Here is a 12,121-nt window from a genome sequence, read left to right as displayed (position 1 = left end):
ATAAGAAAACTTAAGTTATTATAAAGTAGATGCTACACTTTTATACCTTTTTGTGAGCTGCTGGAAAAACGTAATCCACCACTGCGTAAAACAAGTAAAGTTCTTACTAAAGAATAAGAAATAAAGCTTAATATAACAATTCATTTCAAGGGTGGACACAAATAAAGTGAATATCAGGCATACTTATACTTACTTAGCTTAAAAGATTAAGAATAAAAAACATTTCTTATTATTGATCTTTAAAACAAACGTGTAAATATTCTAACTTCACAGTAGTTCAATACATAATCATAATAATTGAGTTAATGCAAATGACCCTAATGCACCAAAATAAAACTATTAAACGTCTCACAGTTAAAAATAACATGTTTGTTCTCTAATTTAATTACAAGAGTTGTTTGGAAATAATCTATAAAACATTTTGAAATAATGTGTGATATAGTTTTAGAATATATTTGGAATAAAAGATGTATTGAACTGCACTTTAACTCCCATTACATGTCTTGAAAATTATACTTTATTGACAATTAATGCTTTCAAAGAGCTTTTACTTCTATTAATTAAATGTAGTTTTATACGTTTTCCAACACTTTTCGTAAACTTTTAATACATTTTCGTGATTTTATGTAAAGCACTTTGAATTACCCTGTTGTTGAATAGTCCTATACAAATAAACCTGCCTTGAAAAAGGTGGTTTCTTGCAACTAAATATCTTAAAAGGTGATTATTATTTATTATAAATCTGTGGATTAATTAATAGTAGGTTATTACTATATCCATAAAAGTATTTGGCTTAAACTCCCTTTTTTATTCTTAAAGATTCATGTTTTAAATCGTATTTGACCACTGTGGAAAACCTAAAAATTATAATTATTATTATATATTATTATATAATATACTATTATTTAATGATTTACTGTCTTAGTACGTTTTAATTTATGTAATAATTGTCTCTACATTTAAAATGATTTTTTTGGTTTTGAGTTTAACTGGAAAATGTAAAGAAAAGTAATGTTTATGTTGAATATTGTCCATAAAATAAAAAAATAAAAATAACTAGGGGGGTTTTCAGTTGGCTGATGAAAGCTTGCTACTAGAATGTTCTGCGCATGCGCTGTGCGAAAGCGTGTTTTGGTGTCAAGCGGCGCGTGCTAGGCTAGGCTAGCCGGGCTAGCTAGCAATTCTGCAAGTCATGGTGGGCCGTTATTCAGTGAGGACAGTCTGGAGGATGAGGAGCAACACCGTGGAGCTTTTAATGCAGCGGGACTCCATAACAGTTCTCATGTGGTAGTGGACTATTCGGCATGAAGACACAGTTGACAAATCTTCATGCGTGAGTATTTAAATCAAAATACATAAGTTACTTTTTTAAGGTAACGTTTGTTAGCAGCGAACTAGCTTTAAACGTTAGCACAGGCGGTAGCTTCGAGTCCTCCAATGGCAGTTGAGCTTTTTTACCTCTAAGCCCCGCCTCCACCCCGGCGTCATTTCTATTGGTCGGGGACTTTCTGGAATCATGTGTCGTCACCGCGCTTGAGGCCCGCGAGTGGCTGCGCGCAACCTGTCAATCATCTCTTCACCACTTGTTGCTAGGGAGATTGTTTGATGCTAGCGACAGCGGAAGTAGGTAGAAAAATAATAAGTAAGAGGTACCTGTCACTTTTAAGAGGTAAACAGAGGTGGAAGATAACTAGTTTAACGTTAACTGCGTATTATTACTACTTTATGTGATGTATTAAAGGTTGTTATATATGTGTAATTAGCCGGGGCTCAAAATACAAGGCAGCTAACGTCATAAGGACGAAGATAGGCGCAGCTGTGCGAGAGGAGGAGGGAGGGACGCTGTCGTTGGTGCGTGCACCAGCCAGCCAGCCAGCCAGCCAGCCCAGGGAGCCTTCTCGACTCTCCCATTCACCTTCAGCAGCACCCACAAGAAGTAGTTGTCCTGTCAAAGGGTGGGGTGATGCCTAAATCTCTGTGTGCACCATCTGTGGTCTGCTGAATTTACAAGAATTGCGCCGACATCACTTCTCTAGTCTTGGGAGAGGATGGAGGAGTGGTTGCAGTGGGCTAGCAAGTCCTGCTTTTGCTGTTTTTGCGTGTGTCATTAACATGTGTTTTAATGCTAATGTAGGTAGGTAAGACTCGTGTGTCTTAGGGGCTGAAAGCAGTGTGGTTATGACAATGTCTGGCTGATGCAGTTTGCAGCAGAGCAATAAAAAATATGTAATTTGTCACTTTTGCACAGGAATGGGAAGATGAGAACCTGATGAAGAACAAAGCTGTGAGCACAAACTGGACTCTCTCAGAGTGGAAACCCCATCTTGGATGTTATTTTTAAAACATACAGAATCCTGTTGAAGACCCCTTCCCCCCCCTTCACCATCTTTAACCACTATTCTTGTGTTCATGTATTTATCTCTGTCTTTTAGTGCAGAAGTATTGATCCAAGCTAGTTGTTGGCCCCGTTTTTGTTTTTATTTTTTACTTTCACCCTTTGTTCCTTTGTAAAGAAATGCTTTACCTGAAAAAATACTTCACAGAGGGCCTGATTCAGTTCACCATCCTTCTGAGTCTCATTGGGGTGCGGGTGGACGTTGACACCTATCTAAACAATCAGCTGCCCCCACTGAGAGAGATCATCCTGGGCCCTAGCTCAGCCTACACCCAGACACAGTTTCACAACCTGCGCAACACGCTGGACGGCTATGGCATCCATCCAAAGAGTGTGGACCTCGACCACTTCTTCACCACTCGGCGGCTGCTGAACCAGGTGCGCCAGCTGGATCGCCTCTCTGTGCCCAGTACCGAGCTCAACGCCTGGCTAGTGCACCGTGACTCTGAGACTGTGGTGTCCACCAGCAGCCAGTCTAGCCCCAGCATCACCCTGGACAATGGGGGCGGCCTAGAGGACATTAACAACCCTGACGCTACCCCGGCCATGAGGGGAGGAAGTGGAGCACCTGAATCTACGTACAACCTGAACGCAGCGGACAGCAGCCTGGGAGCTGTGGCCCCAGAGGGCAACCAGGAGCAGGGCAGCAGGGATGGCAATGACGACCTCACCAAAGAGGTACTGTCACCTTCTTTACTCTGGTAACACCTGGGGGAGCACCGCTCTAAAATCAACTCATAGGAGGAGCAGGATTTAATAATGTATTTATATTGAAAAAGATAGTTTAAGTGGCCTAGTTTAGTGGTAAAATACTGAATTATCAATTTTGTACACACATCATACCTTAATAAAAACAGTTTAATCAGTCAAATCTACCTAAGAGTTAGTATGGATTACATAAATATATATGGGATATATAGGGGTACTGTATTCCAAAAAGTTTAATATAGGTTTACAAATATCATACGTGGTCCACAGCGCTGGTCTTTAATCAGTGTCAGATATTTTTAGTCAAACCAGTTGAGTCACATTCATTACAGCTGTGTTTCTTGTCACAGTTTCTGTTCATGAGGCTGCAACTTGTCATCTAACTAAACACGCTCTTTGAATCGACACAAAAGTAAAAAATAATGCTATTTCTTTGACATTTACTTGTTACATTTCAACAATACGTCTGTGTATTATAAACGGTTACTTTTCTTTTTCATTTTAGTTCTCGGAGAGTACTTGCGGCGGCGTTAGGGGTCACGCAAAGTCATTGTTGGACTGTAATGTACGAAGACTTCTTTCCGATCACATGATAACCACCATGTCAAAATGTTCCTGTCATGGTTGCATCATCTGACTGCATTTCTGTTGCATGATCTGCCAAAATGCCCCACTTTAAACGAGTAATAGTCATTAATTTAAGTGCTTGTATAAAAGATAAACAGTAAATCAGTCATAAATGGCCCAGATGTGTTCATTCGTACCTCGCTACAATATGAGATCAATACATTGAATGCCTACACAATACCTGGTTATTAAAGTAACTTTTCTCTGCACAGGGCCATTTTTCAATGGTTGCTATATGTTTTTCCAGGACATTGACTTGATTGACATCCTATGGAGACAGGACATCGACCTCGGTGCGGGAAGAGAAGTGTTCAACTACAGCAACCGTCAGAAGGAGAGTGAGGAGGAGAAGCCCAGCCCGCAGGAGAACAAAGACAGGAACGAGGAGCAAGAGAGCTGGAGAAATGGAGTAAACTTGCAAGGGGCTCAGCCAGTGGACGGGGAGACCGGAGAGAGTATCCCAGAGCAGGTTTGTAGACTAAACGGATCTCAATATCTGAGCGTTTCATCCATTTTACTGTCTTAGGGCGCACTCACACTGTCCATCCGTACCATGCCCAAACAGGTTCCAAAAGCTAAGGTCTAGTTCGTTTGACCAGTGTGTGTGCAACCGTACTGCGCCTATTTGCGGCACGCTTGTCGTCCACGGCCCGTTTGGGAGAGGTGGGCTTTTGTAAAGCACGTTTGCACATGTACGAGCACGAGCATGCGCACGTGTACGAGGCCTACGGCGGTTCTGAGATCATTTCCTGTGCGCCTGTTGGGACATAGAAAAAAGAAGGAGGGACCATGCACTGACATTTAAACCAATGGCGGTGAAAGGTTCACGTTGGTGTGATGCGGAGGTGGAGTGTTTACTGCATATTTGGTCGATGAAAAGATTCAAAAACAGTCGACAAGACGCACAAAAACTCAGAGGTCTACGGAAAGATCTGGAAACAAAGCCACGCATCGCCATGACGTCATCAATGCGTGTGGCGTGTTACGGCGTGATGACGTATAGGCAGCAAGAAGCATTCTCCGAGGCCCAGGTAGTGTGAGTACAAACGGGCCTGGAGGGGGGGACAAGGACCCTAAAGCACGGGGCACGGGACGGACGCACAGTGGGAGTGCGCCCTTAAAGAACATAAAGAGACTTGGGAGCTCCACGGTGGTGATAAATGATCATTTTGTCGGCTGAATATGAGTTTGGAATCACGTGGAAACATTTCCAGTTAAGTCTCTTTTCACAGTTCTCCTAAAACTCCCGTTGACTAATTGTATTCATCTGTGAAATTGCTCAGTTTGAATGTTAAGAGCTTCATCTCTTTGTTGTATCACACCAGTGAGTGAGTCTCAGACAGAGGGAGAGATCAAGCTGTTGCTTTTATGAAGCTGAAGTACTGAATCACATTTATTTCAGGGCTTAAAGATCATTTCCAGTGGTCATTCAGAAACGTTCGCCTCCACGACGTATAAATGTAATCCTCGTAAAACTAAAAGATTCACACGTGCAGCTTTTCCAGCGCTGGTGTTTGTGACATCCGTGACATTTTTATGAACGTAAACTGATCGAGAAAACCGTTATTTTGTTTATATTATGGCTTCTCTAAATGGGAGCAGATGCCCACAGACGACATAATGTTAGACATGATCAACGCGCTGCCTTTTGGTTAGTTTAGTTTAGTTACTTACTGTTTGATGACGTCTGCTGATGGTTCAGGGGGGTTGCTTGAATGGTGCACTGCAAGTTTCTGGATCAGACTTTAAACTGCTTTGACTGTCTGTAGCGTAATAAATTAAATCAGATGCCCCAAACAATCATAAACAAGCCTTTACAAAACATTCAGATCTGTAGGGAATTAAAAAAAGTCATCAAGACAAAGTAAAATAACCCAAAAACACACCGCGGTTGAAGACTGTGTCCACTAATTACAGCACACCTGCCTTCAGTAAGAGGTTAATGAGATGTGAGGTCATGTGACACTGGTTCAGCACCTTAAACCACCACTAGGTGCTGCCAAACTATTTTAAAAAGTCAGAAATATAGGAAACTATAAGAGGTTATATTGTGTTGGACAGAACCGTCTGATTTGACCACAGTAGCTCAGCATTAACGACGCGAATACACAGGATATTTATCAGCAGGGCAAGATTTTAATAAAGCAACAAACTAGTGTGCGGTTATGAAAACGTGCCTTTAATCAAGACAGGAAACAGCAGAAAGGACAAGTTGGATTCAGTCAGAGTGATGCTTTTGTTTGGGTAAAGAGCAGCAACGACAACCTCAACATCCTCCTCCTCAAGGGGCTCTCCGTCGTTTTGTGATGTGAAGCAAAGCAGTAAAAACAGGATCATGTGAGAGTAGATCATATGATTTTAGCATGAATTTAAAGCCACGCCACTATGAAATCCATCTGCTGAGTGTGAGAACTGTTTAAGTGTAATTCCGGCACAAAATCATCCCATGGTCTTTTCCTTACATACATCACTCAGGAGGGTCGCTGGAGTCTCCCTTAGAGAGAGGGGGAGAAGTTCAGCATCCGTGAGGAACTCGGAGTAGAGCCGCTGCTCCTTTGCGTTGAAAGGAGCCAGTTGAGGTGGTTCAGGATCATCTGGTAAGGATGAATCCTGGGTGCCTCCCTAGGGAGGTGTTCCAGGCACGTCCAGCTGGGAGGAGGCCTCGGGGAAGACCCAGGACCAGGTGGAGAGATTAGATCTTTCACCACAAAAGATGCAAATGGCTAATAAAAGATGAAAAATAATCACAGAGATGCAAAACAATCACAAAGACATAGAAAACAACTAAAATGGCCGTACAATGACCACAAAGAGACATGAAACTGCAACATAGAAATGTAAAATGACTAAAAATAGATGCAAAACAGCCACAAAAAGATGCAAAATGACTAAAAATAGATGCAAAACAGCCACAAAAAGATGCAAAATGACTAAAAATAGATGCAAAACAATGATGAAGACATAGAAAACAACTAAAATGGACAAAACAAAATGAGCACATGGAAACCCATCTAAGTGGGGGGCCTCTTACGTGTGCGCTCAGGGGCCCATTGTCTTAGAACACGTCTGTGCATTATTGTGATATTCAGCAGCGTTATCACATCATGTTCCTGTACCTTTGACCATATCGTGTCTCTTTTGTTGTTGTCTCCAGCTCCCAGGTCTCGGCTCACAGACTTCACTGTCTCTGCAAGAGTGCTTGAGGCTTTTGGAAGCAACTTTCCCTTTTGGAGAAGAATCTGAGGTAAAAATAAACCAGCCTCTCACACGCACAAGTATTGTTCTCTCACTGGTGTGGAAAAACTACAGTGAAGTTGCTAAAATGTTGTGTTTTTTGTGTAATGTCTTCACGTAGTTTCCAGCCCCGGTCGTCGCCCCAGAAATAGTTTCCAATGAAGAAGTTCCTTCCACGTCTCAGGGCCTCACCCTGGCGCCACAGCTGCCCCCAGCGGAGCCGCAGTTAGACCTGGAGCAGCAGTGGCAAGACATCATGGCCATCATGGAGCTACAAGTACGTCCCCTTTTTATCAAATACATCACTTTTCAACCCATGAGATGGATTTGTTTGTCCTTAAACTAGCAATCAGGGTTCCCTTGCATCCTGGTGAACAGTTCTTTGTTTAAGGTTAGTCAGGGAAAATTCAAATATGTCCTGAAAAATCTTCTCCAATGTTCCCTCAGCTGAGAATAAACTGCTCGTTTCATCCATCAGAGCTCGTTAAAACAGATATTATCATCTGAAAGGGCGGAGTTCTGTTCAGGATTACGTTAACGTTCATATGGTAACGTTCAAAGTGTTTTGAATACTGACTGTTTATGTTTTTTAGCTTAAATATGTGATATCAGATTGGTGAATAGATCCAGCACTTTATCAGAAATACTTTAATAATCCCCGGGGGAGAATTATTTTTGTTACACAGCTCCAGATCTACAAACAACAAACATTATACAGACTAAACATACATTAGAAAAGACTCAAATTTGAATTTACAGACCTGAATATTTACAGTAGTGAAGTATAAACAAGAGCAGAGATGGTCTGTGGTTGAGTCTGAATTGTACTGTATAGTTTAATGACCTTTAGGCAGCAGTGGAGGCCTTTTTCGATATAGTGTCCATCAAAAACGTCTCAGTTTTACGATTTTAAATTATTATTTTTAGGACAGCAGGAGACAGATACTTTTGCTGGCTTTTTTTTAATATAGACTTCTTTTTATTTTTCATAGAATAGACGGGAGAAAAGGTAAGAAATAAAAATGATATCTGAGTTGAAAGATGCCCAAACTATCATAGTTTTTAAGCATGTAAGAGATGATTTAATGGATAAGTAATTTCCACAGAGTTCACGTGTTTTGAATCAGGCTTCTGCAGACAGGAACATATTAGTGTCTGTCATAATCAGCTGGATCATCACCTGCAAAATGATCTCTAGAAAAGAAAAGGGAACCCTGATTAATATAATTGTTTGTGTGTGAACTCAAGGTAAGTCCAAAACAAAACATCTCTGTATTTCAGCGTGATTATGAAAACGATAACAACATCCTTCTTCTTTTAAGTGTCTCATTTTTAGGCCAAACAGTCATTTGAAAGTCTGGAAAAGTTACTTCCTTTACTGTGTCAAAGCGTGTTTTATGATTTGAGAAACGTATATTTACCAAAGTCTTTCTGTTCAAAGGCGATGGAGGTCAACGACACTTCGTCCCACAGCAACTCCAGCAGTGACGCTGACACGAGCGGGACAACCGAGTCCAACTCTGCGGGAAACTTTGGACTCTCCACTCGCTCCACACCGGTAAACCAGGATGTCAGCCTTCACCAGGCCTCTCTCCCCAGCTGCAGCCAAGACTTCCCCCAGATTTTCAACCCCCAGTTGGACTCTACGAGCGTCGCCCCCAGAACCACCATGCGCCGACTTTCTTCCAGCAACTCCAGCAACATCAACTCCACGTTTGGAGCCACTAACCTGACCGGGATCTTTCTGCCACCGCACATTAATAGTTCTAGCACCAACGTTACATCCACGCCTATCCTGCCCGATCCCTTCAGCAACCTGCTGGAAGAGTCCATGCTTGATGAGATCAGCTTGCTGGACCTCGCCATGGAGGAGGGCTTCAGCCAGGCCCAAGCTTCGCAGTTGGAGGATGAGCTTGACTCAGATTCGGGTCTTTCCCTGGACTCCAGCCACAGCCCGGCCTCCCCGAGCAGCTCCGAGACATCCTGCTCTTCGGCAGCGTCTTCGTCTTCAACGTCCGCCACCTTCTCCGAGGAGGGAGCCGTGGGGTACAGCACCGACTCTGAGGTCGCTACTGCGGAGACGGAGGAAGGTGCTGTCGGCGGTTATCAGCCTGGGTACAGTAAGCTCTGCCGCATGAGTTATCAGGACCCGTCTCTGTTCCAGAGTCTCCCTCATCTGGACAGCATCAGCCACAATCATACTTACAACCTGCCGCTGTCCTCTGCGTTCGCTGAGCACCCAGAGCTGCCCATTTCAACGGGAAAGAAGACAGTCCGCGACAAACACTCAAAGCTTCAGCCTCCTCAGGACTTGCTCGACAAGCACGCAAGTCGTGATGAGCGCCGGGCCCGGGCCATGAAAATCCCCTTCTCCAACGAGAAGATCATCAACCTGCCCGTGGAAGAGTTCAACGAGCTTTTAGCCAAGCACCACCTGAGCGAAGGCCAGCTCGCCCTCATCCGCGACATCCGCAGGCGCGGCAAGAACAAGATGGCGGCCCAGAACTGTCGCAAGCGCAAGCTGGACACCATCATAAACCTGGAGCAGGGCGTCCAAGACCTGAGGCGCGACAAGTCCCGCCTGCTGAAGGAGAAGATGGAGTTCATCCGTTCCCTTCGGCAGATGAAGCAGAAGATGCAAAGTCTGTACCAAGAGGTGTTCACTCAGCTACGGGACGAGGAGGGCCGGCCCTATCCTCCCAGCGAGTACTCGCTCCAGTACAGCGCTGACGGCAGCGTGCTGATCATGCCGCGCGGCGTGACGACCGCTGAGCAGAACCGTAAGCCCGAGAAAAAACAAAAAGACAAAAAGAAGTGAGGGAAGGGGGGGCTGCTGTTTATTCTATCACTTTGCTAAATCAATAAGAAAGATTTCTGCAGATGCAAGAGAGATGTCCTTTTTTCCTTTAAGAAGACTCTGGCGAGTAGAAAAATGGCGTTGTCGACTACTCTTCCTGCGTTAGTTTCTCCCTTTTCATTCTGTTCCCACTTTTTTTTTTCTTCCTGGAAACAACTTTGAAGCAGAAGTAGCTCTTCGTTTGAGTACTGATATTTCATTATTTAGACGGGGGGAGGGAGGGGAACAAGAAGCGAGGAGACGAGGGACGTAAAAGGACGCAAAATGAGCTAATAGAAAAATTTCAGCTGCTCTTGATCCTTTTGCGCCCAAACCACTGAGGACGGAGGTGCGTAGGGACACACGAGGGACTGGTGCTGAGAAACGTGGGAGTAAAAGAACACTGGCGACGAGGACGGCCGGGATACCTATGCACCGAAGGTTTTAAAGGACGGATCGCACCCCACCCTGGAGACTTTGAGTGATTTTTGTCACTGAGGCTTTTTAAGTTCTTCAGGCAGAGACGGGTGAGAGTTTAGATACCAAAGGCTAAAAGGAAGTCCGTCATTTCAGGACGCCATTAACACCGATACTAACCCAGAATTAAAGGTTGTACGGTGCACATCGCTTGTTCTGAATACATCTTAAATGCTCAAAACACCGCACAACAATTCTGTCGGTTTGTGTAATCGCAAATTCCAGTTTTCGAGTCGGTTAGTCGGCGGCATCTAAGTTTGGAGGGCCCTGGAGAGATTGGGTTTGATGTGCGGAGGGACGGAGGACGTTGAGACAAGAAAGAGTCCGAGGTTGAGTGTTCCCGGGCTGGCCACCTGCTAAAAGAGGCCGGGAGCTGCAGTCCTGCAAAGAGGAGCAGGTGGAGGTTTTTAGGGAGGAGACACACTGCAATTGCAAAATGTATCAACTTCCTTCTAAATTATACATAGCACTGTACTTTGTCTTTAAAGAGGCTTGGCTATATGCATTTTGCCGTGTCCGTCGCTATTCCTTCGCTGCAGGTTTAAATACGGGAGCTGCGTTTAGGAAAGGCTCTTATTAACTGTTCATAATCTGTAGTATAAGCAAGGTTATAGGTCTAGCCACATCAGCTTTATATAAAAGTCTACACTCTTTCTTTTGTTTTTCTTTTGTTGTTGAGTTTGAGAAACTTCACGCAGAGCCTGTAATCATACAGAGGGATGGAAGATGCTGTGATGGGCCAGGAGCTCCAGAGAGTACTGTTATGTTTCCAACTCCAGGCGCTCACAGATCAGAGTTACGCATCATTCGGCGATGGTTGCTTTCCTCTTGGACGCCTGGTTTTAAGCACTAAACACAGGCTCAGTTGTCGCTGTACTGTAGCGATGTCCCTTATTTATTTGCCAACGTTACCCAACTGAAAGCCACTTTAGGTGATTTTGTTTTTAAACTGCTGTAAAGCTGAGGTGTCGGCTTGAAGATTACCAGTCCTGTTTTTAAGGTTGTTTTGTTGTGTTGATGACAAAAGTGAGCCGAGTTGTTCCGTGAGATAAAAAGTGATTTGAATGCGTGAAATGCCGGCGCGTGTCGTGGCCACTTTGAAGTTGAATGCCTTTCTTTCACAGTCTCATCATCTCTCACTCTTTGAATTCTTTTGAGAAGCGAAGGAAGTCGTTCTCTCAAAGTAGAAGTGCTATTACTCGTCTATTTGAATGATGTTCTGTCCGTACGTGTTACATCGCCCTCGTTTAAAAGAAAACAACAAAAAAAACGGTGACTTGTTGCAGCTGAGATAGCGGCTAGGCTAGAATATTTACAGAGGCTGAACAGAGCGCGCAACATTAAGACGATGTCCAAAAAAGCAGAAACGTCCTCATTAAATGTGATATTCAGGCATGAAACTCCGGTTAACATTCACTTCAGACTATTTAGTACTGCTACTACTTAGTGCACTTTTCTTTTGTCCGTCTTATGTAAATATTTTTATGTTTGTCGTCATGATTTATGTCGTTCGTCTCCATAACGGTCTCACCCTCTGCTTTCAGTTTGGATGTAGTTCCCTCTGTTCTGAGATATTTGCCGGCAATCAAGAATTGTTTTTATTGATTAATAAAGTGTTTTTATTTTCACCTGTGACTCTTGTGTGCAAGTTGTTGTGAATGCTACGCTTTCAGGGTTCGTGCGGTCGTGGGAATCCTTTAAAACACTTGAATTTTAATTAAAGTGCTTGAAATTTAGGGTATATGGGCAAAGATATCCATGTTTGAGAGACTGAAAACAGCATTTTCTGACATGTTTGCATTAAAAAAATGACTTTTGACGATTAACAGGTTATAAAAATAGTT

General features: G+C 43.4%; 1 protein-coding gene across 2 annotated transcripts; it reads left to right on the top strand.

The window, feature by feature from the left end:
• The first annotated feature begins 1,196 nt into the window (after positions 1–1,196).
• On the top strand, positions 1,197–11,853 carry nfe2l1b (nfe2 like bZIP transcription factor 1b). Of its 2 annotated transcripts, none has more exons than XM_083932860.1 (6): positions 1,197–1,333; positions 2,249–3,073; positions 3,978–4,199; positions 6,885–6,974; positions 7,086–7,241; positions 8,406–11,853. In XM_083932860.1, the coding sequence occupies exons 2-6, from the start codon at positions 2,516–2,518 to the stop codon at positions 9,780–9,782; spliced, it is 2,403 nt and encodes an 800-aa protein (XP_083788986.1). In that variant the 5' UTR covers positions 1,197–1,333; positions 2,249–2,515; the 3' UTR covers positions 9,783–11,853. The 2 variants fall into 2 exon arrangements, with proteins under 2 accessions (XP_083788986.1, XP_083788987.1); XM_083932861.1 differs by lacking the exon at positions 1,197–1,333 and adding an exon at positions 1,793–2,134.
• The last annotated feature ends 268 nt before the right edge of the window (positions 11,854–12,121 follow it).

This window comes from Echiichthys vipera (assembly GCF_963691815.1).
Source record: "Echiichthys vipera genome assembly, chromosome: 18".
In the NCBI taxonomy this organism is placed as follows: Eukaryota; Metazoa; Chordata; class Actinopteri; order Perciformes; family Trachinidae; genus Echiichthys; species Echiichthys vipera.
This window is presented reverse-complemented; position numbering and strand designations above follow the sequence as displayed.